The following is an 18,560-nucleotide window of genomic DNA, read 5'->3' on the forward strand; positions in this document are numbered from 1 at the left end:
ATATTTGCTCACATAACTCTAGCTGATATTGCCTGTCATTCTAAATTATCCTCATATTTAGTGTTGAATACTAGAGCTACTCTTTCTTTTCCTTGAATTTTATTGCCTGAATATAACATCTTGCATTTGCTGCTTAGAAAGATCTTGCCTATTTTTGTCTTCTTTGTTTAATAACACCTATTATGTTGATCTGTTTATCCAATTCTTTTGCTAGTTCCATTTCTTTTCAATTGATGCTTCTTATGTTGATGGTAACAATTTTAAACTCGCTGATGTAGAGTGGGGATCTATTCCAGTAGCAATAGCGGCCCACCTTATTTAACCAGACAACACTCTAGCCAGCATGAAATTTTAGATTGCATACTTGCTTTATTTTTAAGAGTTGTATTTTACTTTTTATTATACTTTTTAACTTCTGAGTATATAACGATAAAAATTATATATATGTTATGAATATTTATTATGGTGAAACACAGTTATCACATATAAAATTATGTTACTTACCCTGTTTTGTTTATCATGTCTGGATGTGACAAAATTACCTTATATGTATCCTGATAGCTACACAATACATTATGTTTGTTAGTGGAATATATATTATGTTGAAAATTTGTTGTTTCATCACAAAAGTCTGTTACCTATATTAAAAAGGAGAAAAAACAAAATAGACTTCAGCTGTAATCATGATATCTGTATCCAAAAAAAATGTATTGTTACTGCTTTCTTAATAAATAATGCAACATAGAATATTCTCTATTTATACTAAACAAAACAACTAGGTGACTTGCGTATAGAGGGTGTTGACTTAACATTCACTTAGTAATCCATAATGCACAGCAGCATGCTTCCTTTCAGATGTACATATATTGTTTTGTATTATAGAAAGGGTCACTTACTGAACTAGTTTCAACCTTTACTGAGGTGAAAAAATAAACGGTGTTCATGAAAGGTTTTGAGTAGTTAGCATAGGAGTGCAAGAGAGCCTGATATATTAGGACAGGGGTTGGCAAACCGGGGTAAATTACCCCAAGTTGGGTAAAAATGAAATTCTTGGGGGTAATGAGGACTCAATAGACATAAATAAAATTACATAAAAAGCATGTTCCTTGTTATGACAGAAATTTTTCTTCTGGCAACACTGCATCTGGCCAATGTAATATACGTGTTTAGGACACATCACGCCATGTTGAACTCAAAACAATTTGGTTGCTAAGGCATTGTCAAGTGGCTAAGCAGATATTATTTGTCAGTTGTCTATTACCCTTATTTTTTAACACATATGTTTTTGCTTTGTTTAATTTGGTTTAAGTAGTTATTTAATTTAATTTATTTCAATAGTTCTATTTTAAGTGTAAGATTTTCATTTATTAACCATATTTTAGTTTTATGTTAGTTTGATAATTTGATTAATATATTTTCTCCTTGCTCGATTAATTTTTGATGGTAAAAAAAAATAATTAAATACTGCCTTCATCTTGAGGATATGGCTTAGTACCATGTTTACTAATTAAATTATTGTAAATTGAAATGAACTTTAAAAAACTTAAATTCAATCACTGTCTTTTTTACCCTTCAGATGACATCAACTAAAAAAAGAATATACCAGGAAGAGTTCCTTAATTATGGGTTTACACAAATAGAAGACAAAAGAATAATGAAACCATAGTGTATTGTCTGTTTGAAAGTACTGACTGCAGAATCTTTCAAAAAGAGCAATTGAAGAAACACTTGGATAATTTGCACCCACATCTGTCTTCCAAACCACAGGAATACTTTGTAAATTTGGAAATGTCTGTCAAAAGACAAAGACTGGACAGTAACTTGAGAGGTACATTCGATCAACGTTCAGCATCAAAGGCTAGCTTTGAAGTGGCCTGGTCGATTGCCCGAAACAAGAAACCATATACTATTGGTGAGGAATTGGTTAAACCAGCAGCTTTGAAAATGGCAGCGATTATGTGTGGTCAGAAAGAGCCATGAAACTAAATTCAGTGCCCTTGTCTGCAAAAGTTGTGAAAGAAAGAATTTCTATTTTAGCAGAAAATGTGAGGGAACAAGCTATTTCTTCAAAAACAGAGTAAATGCTTTGCTATTCAGTTTGATGAGACTACAGGTGTCAGTAGTAATTCGCAGCTGATGGTGTATGTTCGCTACAAAGGTTTACATGCAATTGAAGAGGAATTGATGTCTTCAATAAAGTTAATGAATACTTTAATAACGTTAATTTAAAGTAGTGGAGCTCCAGCTATGTTGGGTCATGGAAGTGGATTTTCGGTTTTGGCGAGAGAGAATAATCCAAAAATTGAAGTTAGCCACTGTATGATCCATCACCAGGCACTGCTTGTGAAACATTTGCAACCTGCACTGGAAGCCGTCATGCATGATGTTATCAAGGTTGCCAATGTTGTCAAAGGACATACACTAAACACGCGACTATTTCGTGAATTATGTAAAGATGGTGAGGCTAAATATACAAACCTACTTTATCATACAGAAGTGAGGTGGCTCTCACGTGGAAATGTTCTGAACCGAGTGTGGGCTCTCAAAACTGAACTTGAAATTTTTATGGTAGATCAAAAGTATGTTCTCACAGATAATTTTACAAACTCCTCATGGGTTGCACATCTCGCATATTTAGCTGATATTTTTGAGTATGTGAATGTATTGAACAAAGAATTGTAAGGAAAAAACATCAATATATAATTTCAGCATTTGGATCAAAGCTTTTATATTGGAGACAGAAAGCAGAACAAAACAAGCTGCCTTTTCAAAGTTAGCTTTGTTTTTGGAAGATTGTGAAAATATTACTTTTGATGACATCAAGGATACAGTTATAAGGCATCATACCAAACTCAAAGAGCGGTTCTCTGATTACTTTCTAGATCTCGCCTATAGTGTGAGATAGGATGCAGTGACTGAATCATTTAAATTAAAATAAATAAAACAATCTACTTGAAGCAGTCTGATAAACCAAGCTTGTTTGTGAATAAATTCAAAATGCAAAGTGAATGTAGTTGGCATACATTAGTAAATTACTTTAATGAGTAAAGGACTAGTAATTATTATGAGAAACTTCAATTACATATTTATGATAGTTTATATACCTAATGAGAGATGATTACCTAAATTAGAATGTAATGCTGATTTATTGCTCATGGATTTCAGTGTTAGATAATAATGATGATAGCATCATAGGATTTGTCTGTAACCACTGTCTCCAACAGAGGAGAGAGAGAGAGATTATGCAGTTTTGAATTGGGAGGTGGATAAACTTTTAGAATTTGTAGTTATAAGTGAAACCACAGAGCCAGTGATTACGAGAAGCTGCTTGAAGCAATGTCTTGATATAAGAAAGTTCAAGGGAAGGATGTAAGCAGTGCATGAAAATGATCAAGAAATATTTGAAGAAAACAGTATTAGACCCAGGGCAAGGAGAACAAATCAGTTGGAAATTAAATTAGCATTAAATATGAATTTGAAAAAAAAAAAAAAAAGAAAGAAAGAAAGAAAATGTTGAGAAGGGAATATAAAAAGAAATATAAACAGCAATGTCATGAGCATGTTGTACCATCATTTTACATTGTGGTTTAAACTAATAAAAATCCAATCTGGTTCAGCTAAATCCAAATTGCCAGCACATCCTTGTTTGTTTGGTATCCAGGTAGATAATTAACAGGGTGCACCACGAGAAGGTGAGGATTGGACATTAGATCAGGAATGTGTCAGCAGAGTTAATCTCAGGCGGTATGGTCACTTACACAGAATGAAAGAGGAAAGGTTAGCAAAGCAAGTGTTCTCTGCTAGGTTGGCAGGAAAACAACCCAGAGGAAGACCAAGATATAGGTGGATTGATACAGTAAAAAGTGCCTTAAAAGACAGAAATATAAGATCTGATAATGTTGGAGTCTTGACAGATAACAGATTGATTTGGAGGAAAATTGTTGATAGTTAGTAATGATTAAGTTTTTCATCTTAATATCCTGTACACTCCTTGAGAATACATGTCAAGAATTTGATGATATAATGAGCAGTATAGAGCAAAGGTAAGAAAGATTATCAGTATTGTAAGAAAAGCAAATCAGATTATGAGAGAACATTAACTAAGAAGTTAAAGGAAATCCCAAAGAGTTAGTTATGTTTGCTGTGTCATGAATGTAAGAATAATTTCAATGAATACTGATGATAAAAGCAGAAGAAATACAGTCAGTACTCAACTCTTAGAAAACAAGGGTTCTATTCTGATAACCATGTTGTAAGTTGAAAAGGTTGTAATTTGGAAACTACTTTATCAATCATAAGGCTATGTTAACAATTTAACATGCCTGAATAGTAAAATGTGTATTTTACTATTCAGTATGTAATTTTATTATATTATTAACAGATTTTATTCTTTGTTTATAGTGAAATAATGCAATGTATAAATCACAGTATAGCATTGCTGTATACAGTACTGTACTGTAATAAATAATGAAACATGAGTGTCAGTGCTTCTATGGACTTACCAGTAAAATAATTAGTACACATGGAAAAAGTGTAATTCTTCAAAGCCATCATTTATCAATTGGTTAATTAATTGGAGGGGAGAGGGAGAAGTTAGGTCATCAACAATAAGCTCTTTAAATTTAGGAATTGTAACAAAGCGTTCTGAGGATGGTTCACCAGATGCATAACTTTTGGGAGGACTAGGCTCATCTTCCTGGTTAAGATGACAGTAGGAGTGGATCTCTAAACATTTGTACATTACATCCAACTTAGTCTGCAATTTTTTTTTCTTGCATATGTTTCTCTGTAAGCAAGTAATTATAGCTTGCATCATTCTGACTAATTTTTTCTAAAAAATGAAGTGTCTTATTGATAGATTGAGAGCTTGTGAATTGCTGAGGTTGGTTGATAGGCAGAGAAGAGGGGATATGATAGAAACATTTAAATTACTGAAAGGTTTTTATAGGATTGATGCAGGGGAAATGTTTCAGCTGTGTGATAGTGATGGAAGAACAAGAGGTCATCCCTGGAAATTAAAGAAGAGTGTGGTTAACAAGGGTGTGAGAACAAGGTTTTTGCCTGGAGGGTAGGAAATGAGTGGAATTCATTGCCTGACTTAGTTGTGAGCTCTTTGTCTGTCAATGAATTCAAGAAGAGATATGACAGTTATTGTTTTGCTAGTTTGGGTCTCCCGCGATGAATCTACTGACTCCATGGAGATACCCGTAATAATAATAATAATAATAATTATTATTAACAGAAGCAAATGCCTCTGCCAATTTTTTTAACTATAAACATTTTTAAGGACTCAGCTTACCCTTCAATCTTTTTTTTGTTTCATTGTTTTTTTTTTTAATTTTGGGTCCATATCAGAGAGGCTTGTTGGTCAACCTATAGCACATTAGTACTGTGTATGGGAAGAGATTTGGGAAATGAGGAACTTGTTCAGATCAGATTTGAAGGTGTGTGTGTATTGTATTCCTTGGTGAATACATGGGAAGGGAGGCTGTTCCAGAGTACAGCAGCAGCAGCAGGAATGAAGGAGGAGGAAGAGAAACTTGTTCTATGAGTATGAAGCTGAACTGTGAAGGGGTGTTGTGTGGTAAATGCACGTGTTTCAGTGGATTTGGTAGAGAGAGAGAGGGAGGAAATTATTACTGATGCTAGTTACAAACATTTACCATGAAAATATTTATAGATGCATGCAACAGACACTAAATGCCTGTGAGAGAGTAGTTGAAGTGAGAAGATAGGAGTTGAGTCATTTATCAGTCTAACTGCTCGCTTCTGTATTGCATTAAGTATTTTTAGAGAGCACTGCATCAGATGTGTAAGCAATATTCAATGGGAGGGCAAATTTGTGATTTCTACAGGGTTAATAGCTAGTTATAGGTAAAGTAATGCCTCAAGTGAAAGAGGAATCCTATTTTGTTGGATGCAGAAGAGGCAATGGTTGTAATGTGTCAACATAATACCAAGGAGAGAAATTTCATCCTGCATAGGGATTTTGATGTTAAGGCTGGGAGAATATGGAGCTTTTTTGTGGGAAATATGTCAGAATTGTGTTTCACAGGCACTGAAATTAATAAGGTAATCTGAGCCACATTGAAGAAGGGTTTGGAGATCAAAGTTTAGGTATGTGGTGGTTGATGCTCTGTGATGGTGTTTTTTTTTTTTTTTTTTTTTTTTGGTGCAAAGATTGTCAAGTGGGAAGGAGGAATGTAGTGCACTGTCACTGGCCAAACTGTTTATCAGATTAATGATCAACTGGATTAGGCCATTGATATATAGAAGAAAAAGGGCGAGTGAGAGAACAAAACCTTGTTGGATCCCAGCATTAGTTACAGAGCTAGAAGATAGTGAACCATTCAAAATCACATGCATGTGTCCAGTGAGTAAACTGGAAACCTTGGAGATATCAAGTACAATCACTTGGGATTCACTAAACCTTTCCATGGTACTTATTCAGAGATGGGTGACTACTCTCTTGTTGAAGCATTGGTGGAATCCATACTGGCAGTCGTTTATTACTTGAGTACTTTCAAGGTGGTGTAGGAGCTGGACATTGATAGTTTTCTCCATTACTTTTGGAGACAGCTGAGATGAGAGAGAGAGAGATTTGGTGGTAATTCATGAGTAAACTATCACCACCATCCACGTGGATGGTAGTTTGATGATGAAGACTTGTTAACCACTTTTTTGGGAATACATTGTACATGAATGAATTTCCACGATGTAGGGAAGCTGCCAGGAGTAAGAGAGCATGAAGATGTGGACAACTGGAAGAATGCTGTCACAGCCAGGGGACTTTTTGGTATCTAATTCAGATAAGATATTCTAATCATTTTCTGGTGAAAGGTAACTAGAGGCATTGAATATTTGGTGTTTGGAGTAGTTGTGGGACATTTGCCAAAATCATTCACAGGCATTTGAGGAAAAGTATGACACCAAAGATTGGCTTTTTTTGTGGGTAACGATGCAATTTTTTTTCTGATTCATCTACTGCAACTCATCCACACTATTTCAGCAGATTTTTCCAACGTTTATTTATAAACTCTGATTTTTTAGAGATGTTGGAGGTGGATGTTTTGACCTTCATATTAGGGTCATCTGTTGTATATACACATATATTATTATTATTATTATTATTATTATCATTCAGGCCTTCTTGGAGTCAAAAGACTCATCGTGGGAGGTCCTTTCTAAGAAACACAAGTCTATCAAGACTCAATGAGGGAGGTCCCTTCTAGGAAACACAAAGTCTATCATACCACTCCTTAAATGCATTGACCGTTCTCGCTCTCACCACTCTATCAGGCAATGCATTCCATGGTTCAACCACCAATCACCCTCTTTCTCACAGTTTCCTTCAGTAACTTCCAGGGATGACCCCTTGTCATGACTCCTTCCCGCTGTTCAACCAAGCAAAAGAACTTCCCAGTGTTCACCCTGTAACCACCTCTCAACAATTTAAAAGTCTCAATCATATCACCCCTCCTTCTTCTAATCCACCAAACTCTGCAGTCCACACTCCTTCAGCCGATCCTCATAACTAACATTGTACAGTCCTGACACCATCTTTGTACCCTTTCCACAGTTAATTTATCCCCTTCAAATCGTGGGAACCAGATCTGAGAACAATAGTCGGTGGTCTGATCAGCGTCTTATACAACGGAATGAAAACCATTTTCTCTCTGCAGGTCAGTGACCCTCTCATTATTGTAGCAATCCTCTGCGTTACCTTCGCTACCTTTCCAATATGTCCCCTAAATTTCAGGTTTCTATCAATCATCAAACCTAGATCACTTCTCTCTCCTACTTCCTCCAGTTTAACTCCTCCCATAAAGTATGCAGCATCCCATCGATGTGTCCCAAACCTCAAGACCTTACATATTGCTGCATTAAACTGACTATTTATTTGCCCATACCTCTAGCTTATTCAAATCATCTTACAGGGCTACCACATCTGCAAACAACTGAATCTTCCCTTGCAATCCATGGACAATGTCATTGATATAAAGTTTAAACAAAAGGGAAATTATTTATGTATATATTACTATGTAAAGAAAAGTGTACACTGAGCCTAGCAATCATTACTGAAGAAAAAAATCTTTGAAAACAAAGCATGACAGAAATAAATACACATAACAAGAACAATTTGTAGAATACGATTTCCTTGCTTAGAGCTCCAACAAAGTACACATATTTATTATTATTATTACGGGTATCTCCATGGAGTCAGTAAACTCATCGCGGGAGACCCAAACTAGCAAAACAATATCTGTCATACCTCTTCTTGAATTCATTTACAGACGAAGAGCTCACAACTAAGTCAGGCAATGAATTCCACTCATTCACCACCCTCCAGGCAAAAAACCTTGTTCTCACACCCTTGTTAACCACACTCTTCTTTAATTTCCAGGGATGACCTCTTGTTCTTCCATCACTATCACACAGCTGAAACATTTCCCCTGCATCAATCCTATAAAAACCTTTCAGTAATTTAAATGTTTCTATCATATCCCCTCTTCTCTGCCTATCAACCAACCTCTGCAATCCACAAGCTCTCAATCTATCAATGTAGGGAGCATTTTTTACATCACTCACCAACTTAATCACTCTCCTCTGAACCCTCTCCACAGCCACCTCATCTGCAAGGAATCCAGGTGACCAGACCTGAGCACAGTAATCCAAATGTGGAAGTATCAACACTTTATAAAGGGGAATAATAACCTCTTTATCTCTCAATGTCAGTGTGTTCCTCAACAATCAAGTAATCCTATGTGCAATCTTGGACACCTTAGCAATGTGTCCTCTGACTTCATCTCCCTATTTACCAACACCCCTAAGTCCCTAGCCTCATCAGTCTCTTGGAGTACTGTTCCATCAATGTAGTACACAGCTGGTAATCTTTTAATCCCAAAATGCATGACTTTACACTTTTTCACATTGAACTGACATCCATTACCTTTTTCTCATTCTACTAGCTTATTTAAGTCATCCTGCAAACGTTCAACATCGGCTTGATTTTTTATTGTGCTACCCAACTTTGCATCATCAGCAAACAACTGAATATCTCCCTGTAGGCCATTTCCTATATCATTTATATACAAATTAAACAACAATGGCCCAAGCACAGAGCCCTGAGGCACACCACTGGTCACCTGCCTCACCCTGGACTCGGATCCTCCATACACCACCCTCTGGTATCTCTCCCTGAGCCATTCTCCTATCCATATCACCAATTTAGTATCCATTCCCATCTGCTTCAATTTGTGTAACAGTGTTCCATGGGGTATCCTGTCAAAAGCCTTAGCAAAATCCAGATGTACCACTGTGTAGCCAGTTCCTTTGTCCAACTCAGATGTCATTCTATTATGAAAAGTTAATAGATTGCTAAGGCAGGATCTACCTTTAACAAAACCATGTTGGCCTCTATAGCACATCATATCCTGATCCACCCATTCTTGAATTTTGTCTTTAACCAACTTTTCCAATTTATGTCACACAGATGGCATCTTATTGGCATTATTAGTTCAATGGATTAACCAATTAGATTAGTAATTCATTTGTTGCTTATATTAGAAAAAAAAATCCAATAACACTATCTTTTATTCCCTTATAGGGAGTGAGCAAGGGAATTTAGCCCTGTCTAACTTTTGGAGATTGAGTAGGCAATTGAATCTCCTCTGGTAGCCACTGAGCGAGAGAGAGAGAGAGAGAGAGAGAGAGAGAGAGATAGCTGCGCTAAGAACATTAGTAATTTTAAGCAGTATCCAGTGACAAGACCACAAACAGTGCAGCCATTATTTCAGGTAACATGTTGTATTAGGAACCACAAAACAACATGTTACCTGAAATAATGTGCATTATATGATTCATTTTTTCGATTTTCCCATTCCATGCCAGGGGCTGAATAACTGGCTGAAGAAAGGCATAGAGAAAGTTTCCTCTAGTTGATAACTAGAACTGAACTTAGGTCTTACTTTGGGCAGCCTAGCACTATTGAAGCAAACGTCACTTCCACTGATGTCTCAAATGAAAGTACTTCTATTCACACCTCCTGTATGTTTGTCAGTCATTCCCAGATAGCTCATATCTCATTAACATCAGTTTGCATATTTACACCTTTTTGTAATTTAAATACACCAACCAAAATTGGATTCTTCTTAATTAATGGTTCCTAATATATCCCAAAACAAACACATTTTTCCTCCGCTATGCAGTTTTGTTTTCAGGTGAAGAATCTGTCATAATTTGTGGTGTGCCAATATGCAAAAACAGGAAGAACATGAAGATATCTTGTCTGTGTGTGTGTGTCTAGCTACATGTTCAATGACAAAACAGACTAATTTGGAGGAAAATTGTAGATAGGAAGTTAGTAATGTAAATTTTTCATGTAGTACCATCATATCCTGTACATCCCTTGAGGGTACATGTCAGGAATTTGATGATGATGATGATGATTATTTAAATTAAATTCATAAAAATTTTACTCCAGATGCCCTGACATACCAGGATTGCTTGAAAAGTTTGTAAATTTCCAATAGACGGCGACACAATTAGTTCATTCATACCAGTATTATCACATATCATTTTTTTCATAACCTTGGCAAAATTTTAGCCAAGCACAATGCGTAGTTTTCATTTGTGCAGTGATAAAACACTTTTATTTGAAGAAGTAAATGGCACACAGATCAACGCTGAGTTAGATGCAGTTCATGGGAACTCTGCACCAGCATTAAAGACTATTTATTTTTGGATAAATCGTTTAAACATAGTCGTAAGTCCATCAAAAATGAAGCGCGCTCTGGATGCTCGACTGAGGTCACTACGGAGGAAATGATTGATAAAATCAATCATTTTATGGGTGGTTGCGAGCAGTGCAAGGACCCCTGTGAAAAAAGGGTATATGTGGAACTAAAAGGGGGGGGGTGATTATGAAGAGCTCAGGAGACAGCTTGCAAGGGTAGCATGGAATGAGGAGTTAGCTGGAAAAGAGATCAATGCAGCTTGGGGGATTTTCAAAAAACATTTAGTAGATGCAATGTCTAAATGTATACCATGGGTGAGAAGGTTAAATAAGGTAGGTGTGAGATGGATGAATAAAGAGATTAAGCATGCAATACAGAGAAAAAGGGCATTGTGGAGGCAGCATAAGAGAAGTGGAAGTAACCAATGTCATGAGGTCTACAAAGACCAGGCAAGGAGGGTGACTTGGTTGGTGAGAGTAGCTAAAGAGAGGTATGAACAGCAGTTAACTAATGAAGCTAAAAAGAATCCTAGGGAGTTCTTTCGATATGTAGCCAGCAAAAGAAAGAATGATTATGGAAGGATGACATTGATTGGAGGAAATGGTATAAAGACAGCTGTTGCAGAATGTGTGGTGGAGATACTTAATGAGCAGTCATAAAGATCTTTCAATCTTGTGAATGTGACTTCATGGAGAGATTAAGAGCAGTTGATGATGGGGAGGAGAGACTGACTGTAAGTGAGCAAGAGGTGTTTGGGGAGTTGAGTAAACTAGATGTAAATAAGGCTGTGGGACTTGATAATATATCACTGCGTATTCTGAAGGAATGTGCCAGAGAGCTGACACCTGCCTTGACATATTTTTTTAATACGAGTCTTGCACTCGGTCAAGTCCCTAAAGAGTGGAAGGAGGGCAAGATTGTGCCACTTCATAAAGGAGGTGATCGAACTCAAGCCTCAAACTATAGGCCTATCTCTGTGTCAGGTGTTGTGGTTAAGTTGTTGGAGAAGCTTGTGAGAACTAAGATCCAGAGTTGGGTCGACAACAATGGTATAATCTTTGATGGACAGCATGGATTTGCTAAAGGGAGGTCGTGTTTTAGTAATCTACTTACTTACTTATTACAATAAAGTGACTGCTTCCTTGGACAGAGGAGAAAGATACACAGTAATATACTTGATTTCGCAAAAGCTTTTGATAGAGTACCTCATGATAAGTTGACAGTCAAACTAGAGCAGATGGGGTTGGATATTAGATTAGTGCATTGGATTGGAGACCAGCTATCTGATAGGTATCAACAAGTTGTGTATGGGGGTGCAATATCCAGGAAAAGGAAAGTCACTAGTGGAGTGCCTCAGGGATCTGTTTTAGGGCCATTACTATTTAACTTGTATATTAATGATATTGGCGAAGATTTGGATGGAGATATTCAGTTGTTTGCAGATGGTGCAAAGTTGGGACGAACCATAAAGAGTAGTGAAGATGTTGTGGCCTTGCAAGAAGACTTGAATAAATTGAGAGATTGGGCAAGCAAATGGGGATGTGAGTTCAATGTTGCAAAATATAAGGTTTTAAAATTTGGAAAACAAAGATGGGATGCAGAATTTATGCTTGGTGAGAATATATTGTTGGAAGTAGAGGAAATAAGAGATCTTGGGGTGATAGTGGATAAGGATCTAAAATTTAGGGGACACATCGCCAAAACTGTGAAGACAACACAAAGACCTCTGGGAATGATGCAGAGGTCACTGACGTGTAGAAGTATGGAGATTCTTGTTCCATTGTATAAGGCTTTGATTAGGCCACACATGGACTATTGTGCCCAGATTTGGTCACCTGGTTTTCAGAAGGATGAAGAGATGTTGGAAAGGGTCCAAAGGCGACTGACTAAGGTAGTTTCTGACCTCTGGAATGTCGAGTATGAGGAAAGATTGAAAAGATGTAATTTGTAGAGTCTAGTGTAGAGAAGGAAGAGGGGAGATATGATAGAGACCTACAAGTTGGTAAGGGGTTGTTATAGGATCAATGGTGGAGAAGTTCTACAGAGAATAGTGGGAGATAAGGGGAGAACCAGAGGTCATCCCTGGAAACTGTATAAAGAGAGTGCGAGTAGGGGAGTGAGAGGCAGGTTTTTTTCGTGCAGAGTTGTGAGTGATTGGAATGCCTTGCCTGAGAGTGTGTTGTCTGCAAGGAGTTTGAATGTGTTTGAGACGCGGTATGATAAGATGTGTGTGAGATAAAAGGACCTCCTAGATGGGTCTTTGACTCCATGAGGTCTTGTTTAATAATAATAATAATAATAATAATAATCCATGGTATCATTATGCAAGGGTTGTACCACCTTAACCCAGTCCTGAAGATACTTTCAGGCGCAAACTTTGTTTTCTCACGCTTGGATGAAGGATTAAACTAAATTTATTATACTCTAACCAAGTGAAAAATAAACTTTCAACATCTTTCTCTAAATCCAGAGTAAATTATTAAAAAAGGGTGGCACACCAATTGGATTCCTATAGGTAGAGATAACCTGCTAATGCTTCTGCCTGATATCTCCACTTGGGCCTGGCTCCCACTGAAGAGACCTCAATAAAGGTCGAAACTAGTCTGGGTAGTGGCCCTTCCCTTAATGCATAACATTAGACATATCTGCAAGGAGATGTGTTTTGCATTATAGGAGATACTGAGATAGGAGTGTTGGTAACTTGCTCCACCTTTGCAACGAGTTGCCCTGGTGTTGTACCACCTTAACCCAGTCCTGAAGATACTTTCAGGCGCAAACTTTGTTTGCTCACAGTTGGATAAAGGATTAAACTAAATTTATTATGGTTCCACATCCACTGTATTCTCCAGACTTGTCCCTGTGTGACTTCTAGTTCCCAAACTTAAAAATTTGGCTTGGTGGGGAAAAAATTTTCTTCGAATGAGGATGCCATCAAGGCTGTTAATAACTACTTTGCATGATTTGACAAATCTTACTTTTTAGATGGAATGAAAAAATTGGAAACCCGCTGGACCAAATGTGTAGACCTCGATGGAGACTATGTTGAGAAATAAAGGTGATTTTTTTTCAAAAATGTGTTTACTTATTTTTTTTACTAAACTTTTCAAACAACCCTCATATGCTTACCTTAATGATAGGGAGTATTTTAATGACAATGATTTTAATTTTAATGACAATTTAATGAGAAAGGAATAAAGACTTGGAAGGTAAATAAGGGTATGATGATAGGTTTTGTCAAAACGAATAAATGAAATGCATTGCAAAAAATGAGTGCCTCTGTAGCCTAATTGAAAGAATGACAGTACAAGAGGAATCTTTATATTATGGAGGTAGCAGGGTTTTTCCTTCCAGAATCTTGGTTTTTCATCCCACATAGAGGCAAATCAGCCAGGAGCACATACAATTTATAGACAAAAAATACTGTCGGTGGTGGTGGTGGTAATGGGCAGTTGTAGTTGTGTGTGTGTGGTGGAAGAATTAGGTAGTAGAGGATATGGTGAGATGTGTGTAACAGAGTGGAGTTGGAGATGTCACATAATAATAATAATAATAAATATGTTGATGAATAAATAACTGGCAGGTATGATGCACACTGCAGAAATTCAGGTGAGCTTTCAGTGATGAATCTGTGCAGAAAAACAAATGACTCTTTCTGGGTAAAACCTGCTATGCATGTGTACATGCATAGCAGAGGAGTGGATTTAGTTTTTGATTTTTCTTAAAAATTTAAAATAAACCTTCCAAGAAAACAACTAATAAAATAAATATTGATTTCCTACTTCTGAAGTATGCTCATAATATATGGTATTATACACACTAGCTTCACTTAAAAGCAGAAATGACTTACTGATCGTAGAAAAGGTCCATACATAATAGATGCACGGGCACTTGTGTTGTGGACATCAGGAACAAATATGCAGTCAGGATCAACTTCAAAGTTATCACTAAGGGAACAAATGTTTCCATCTTCTGTTCTTCTAAACCAACCAGCAATGCCACTCATACATGTAGATGGAAACAGCTAGGAAGAGAAAAGTTCTTTTCTTTAATTGTATCACATATTGCAGATTTTTTAAACTTTAACACTTAGCACAAATTTTTAACATGCAATTATCATGAATTTGTACTATAACAATAAGTGTATATACAGCCTCATTATGCATCCCACAACCATGCACCACACACACACACACACACACACACACACACACACACACACACACACACACACACACACACACACACACACACACACACACACACACACACACACACTTATTTTGATAACCTAAACTTAGAACCCTCCCATCTAGTTCTTGTTTCCCTTCATGCACCACACACTTATTTTGATAGCCCAAACATAGAATCCCTCTGATCTAGTTCTCATTTCACATGAACAAACTCTTTCCTACACTCAACACGTAATAATAATAATAATAATAAAGGTTTACCAAAAGAGAATTATTCAACCTTGGTATCTTCCTAGGTCTTGCTCTCACTGATGAGATAAATTTCAATAAAGGTTAAAACTAATCTGGGTATGCAAACTTTGCTTATACTTAAGTAAAGCATTAAAGCAAGAATATAATTTGCAACCCAGTAGTAAAACTTTCTATAGTTCTCTCTATAGTTCCCAGACTATTTAATAATATGGTAATACATCATTTTAATGCTTATATATATAAAATATATGATTTTGAAAGTGATTTAATCTCACTGAATTGGTGAATATTGGTACATTGTTTATATCCATTGGTACTTTGTCTATATCCAAATTTGGTAGCTTGGAGGTTTTAGGGAGTCTGAAAGAATTCTACATATGCTTTTCAGGTTGGCCAATATGATCAATGAAATGTTTAGCTCATGGATTAATTTCAATATTTGGCACTTATCTATGTGAAGACATTTTCAAATATGAAATATGTAAAATCTCTTTACAGTTCAGCCTTGTCTTATCTGTATAAGTTTAGGCTATCAGTATTTGCAATTGATTTTGATGATGATGGGAATACTAACATTGAACTCCAATCAAGTATAATTATGTCTCATGAAAAAAAATCCATACTTATCACTGCTTTTCCAAAAATCTCTTTGTACACAACTGTATTCTGAATTTTGTTAATAAAAAAATTGGGTACATTTTGTTTTCTATCTTATATGTAGATGATAAATACATGATATCCTCTATTTAACTTCTTGGCCCACGAAGCCTAAAATATTTGCTATTTGGATCTTCTCAGAAAAAGTTTGCTGGCTCTGCTCTAGGAGATGAGAGGTTCTGGGGTGATGAGTTTATTGATCCTTTCAGGTCACTTAGATTTTGCATGATCTTTTAAATCACTCAGAGTTTTTGGAGAGGAATCCCTCACATTAACAGACCAGTGAAGTGGACATAATCACAGCATTCCATTAGATGCCTGCCTATGGATGGTTCCTACTGACTTGACCTTGACTGCTTGCAATGATTGGTGTTTTGCCTCTGGGTGGAGCTGAGGCCATTGCAGGTGTTTTCTGGTCATGAGTATCCTGGAGCATCAAGAGTTAGAATGGTCCTTTTGGGTACTTAACTGAGGTTAGATTCACTAGAAGGATCATCTTATATTTGAGGACAAATCCTGTACTTACATAGTGATCAGAGTTCTTTAGCGATTATGCTTGCCCTATGAGATGATTGGTTTTTTCTAGCAATTTGTGGAGGCTGGTGTCTGATTCAGTGGTGGGTGTTTGCCTGTCACTCCATACACACTTGGAGCTGAGGGCTCTATAGTGGTTCTAGACAACATATAGAGTAATTCAGATCAAGAGTAATGAGTTCGAATTATTCTTTTGGATCACTCAATGAGGATAGTATGATTTGAAGAATCACTAGTTTCTGGAGACAATTTCCTGTACTTATTACAGCAAAACTGGTCTGAATAGTGTCCCTTCCCATAAGGCAAAAACATTATGGGATACTAAGACAACTGATGTGGCATCAGTAGCTTCTATATGTACAAGTAGATTAGTTGTGAGGATACTTCACATGCCAACTTTATTTGCCTATGCTTGGGCAAAGGATTAAAGCAAGAATATAATTTCTTGTCAAAGATAATATACAAGATCTCTCATCCTCTGTATTCTTGATATCATACCACTGAGCATTAGAGCCTCCATAGAACAACTGGAATGACAGGACATTGTGCCATTAGATGTAAAAGACCTGGGTTTGATTCTTGTCACAATGAGAGGAATCTTTATATTGGCTGTTTTAACTGAAGGTGAGTTAGTGGATCTCATATGGGGGTAGTAGGGCTTTCCCTCTGAAACTTCAGTTTTTCAGGCAAATCAGCCACAATTTACAGACAAAAAAATACTATTGTGGGCAATAGTATTTTTATATTTTTTAGTATAGCCAGCCTGGTTGGCCGACTGGATAGTGTATCCGCTCTCCAACCAACAGTTCTGGTTTGAATCTTGGTGTGGATAAGCATGTTTGTGGCTGTCATTTAGTGGGATATGAATTTCATCATCTAGTGTGAGACCACCATCCTACTTATTGGAGGCTTGAAGTGGCTCGAAAAACTTCCATGTTTGATCTTTCACAATGTTTCCAGACCAAGTAAAAATGAATAATAAAAAAAAATACAAAAATATTCAGAATTAATTAAAAAAATAGGGAAAAAAATCCTTAGCCCACCCACAGTACTAAAGATTTACAAAAAACTATTTGTGGGTGAGATGCACACAAAAAATAAATAGATGGCATTGTGTAATGGTAATTAGTGTTGTTGGGTGTAGATGGAGGATTAAGTAGTGGAGAGGGCAGCTCGTGTGGAATAACTGAGATGACATCTCTCCCACCAGGTTTTGACTTGGAAAATGAATACACATGCAGGAGTATCAAAGAGGTGGGAACAGGAACGTATGTGGAATTATAAAGCAGGTGATTATAATGGTCTTAGACATAAACTTGGGGAAGTTTCATGGAGGGAGGAATTGGAAGGCCGGGATATCACTATTGCGTGGGAAATTATGTATAAATATTTGTTAGCAGCAATGGTAAGTTGTATACCACGAGTGAACAAGAGGACACAATTTGGAGTAAAGTGGATGACAAACAATATTAAACAGGAATTGCATGCGAAAAAGAGGCTGTGGAAGAGATGTAAGGAGACAGGAGAAGAGAAGATGCATGAAGAGTATAAGACACAGGCCAGAAGAGTGACTAGTATGGCAAGGAAGATGAAACTGGGATATGAGAGGAGATTAGCCATAAGATCCAAAGAAAATCCTAGAGAATTTTTTAGCTATGTGGCTAGTAGGAGAAATGACTGTGGAAGAATGATATTATGGGATAAAAATGGGAATAGAGTGACTGATGCAGAGGACATAGTGGAATTGTTCAATGAACATTTTATTGGAGTATTTCATCCTGGAGGAGTCAATTTGAATACTAGTGGGATAGGGCAGGTTCGAGGTTTAGAAGTGCAGGAGGAGAGTGTGTTCCAAATACTGAGTACTCTGGATGTTATGTCACCACGAGTTTTGAGAGAATGTGCTAGGGAACTGACAGTGCCTTTGACCTGGCTTTTCAATGAAAGTCTGGGTGTGGGAAAGGTGCCCATGGAATGGAAGGAAGGTAAGATAGTGCCATTGCATAAGGGTGGTAGCAGACTGAAAGTGTCTAATTATAGGCCAGTTTGTGTGTCATCAGTAGTTAGTAAGATCTTGGAGAAAGTAGTGAGGGACCGTATACAGCATTGGGCAGATGAGGGTAATGTTATCTGTGAGAATCAACATTGATTTGTGAAAGGGCACTCTTGATTTAGCAATATGCTAGCCTTT

The 18,560-nt window shown here is 36.8% G+C and overlaps 1 protein-coding gene across 2 annotated transcripts in view; it reads right to left on the minus strand.

The window, feature by feature from the left end:
- The window catches only part of LOC150101792 (calcium-activated chloride channel regulator 1-like), a 252,305-nt gene that overhangs the window by 178,451 nt on the left and 55,294 nt on the right, over positions 1-18,560 (minus strand). For both annotated transcript variants that reach the window (XM_090400230.1, XM_090400231.1), the window contains exons 5-6: positions 14,584-14,757; positions 505-638 (exon numbers count right to left, since the gene is read on the minus strand). In XM_090400230.1, coding sequence (XP_090256356.1) covers positions 505-638; positions 14,584-14,757 — 308 coding nt within the window. The remainder of the gene's footprint in view (positions 1-504; positions 639-14,583; positions 14,758-18,560) is intronic.

The sequence above is a fragment of the Typopeltis vanoorti genome, chromosome 11, assembly GCF_054136105.1.
Source record: "Typopeltis vanoorti isolate ZY-2024b chromosome 11, IOZ_Tvanoo_1.0, whole genome shotgun sequence".
Lineage (NCBI taxonomy): Eukaryota > Metazoa > Arthropoda > Arachnida > Uropygi > Thelyphonidae > Typopeltis > Typopeltis vanoorti.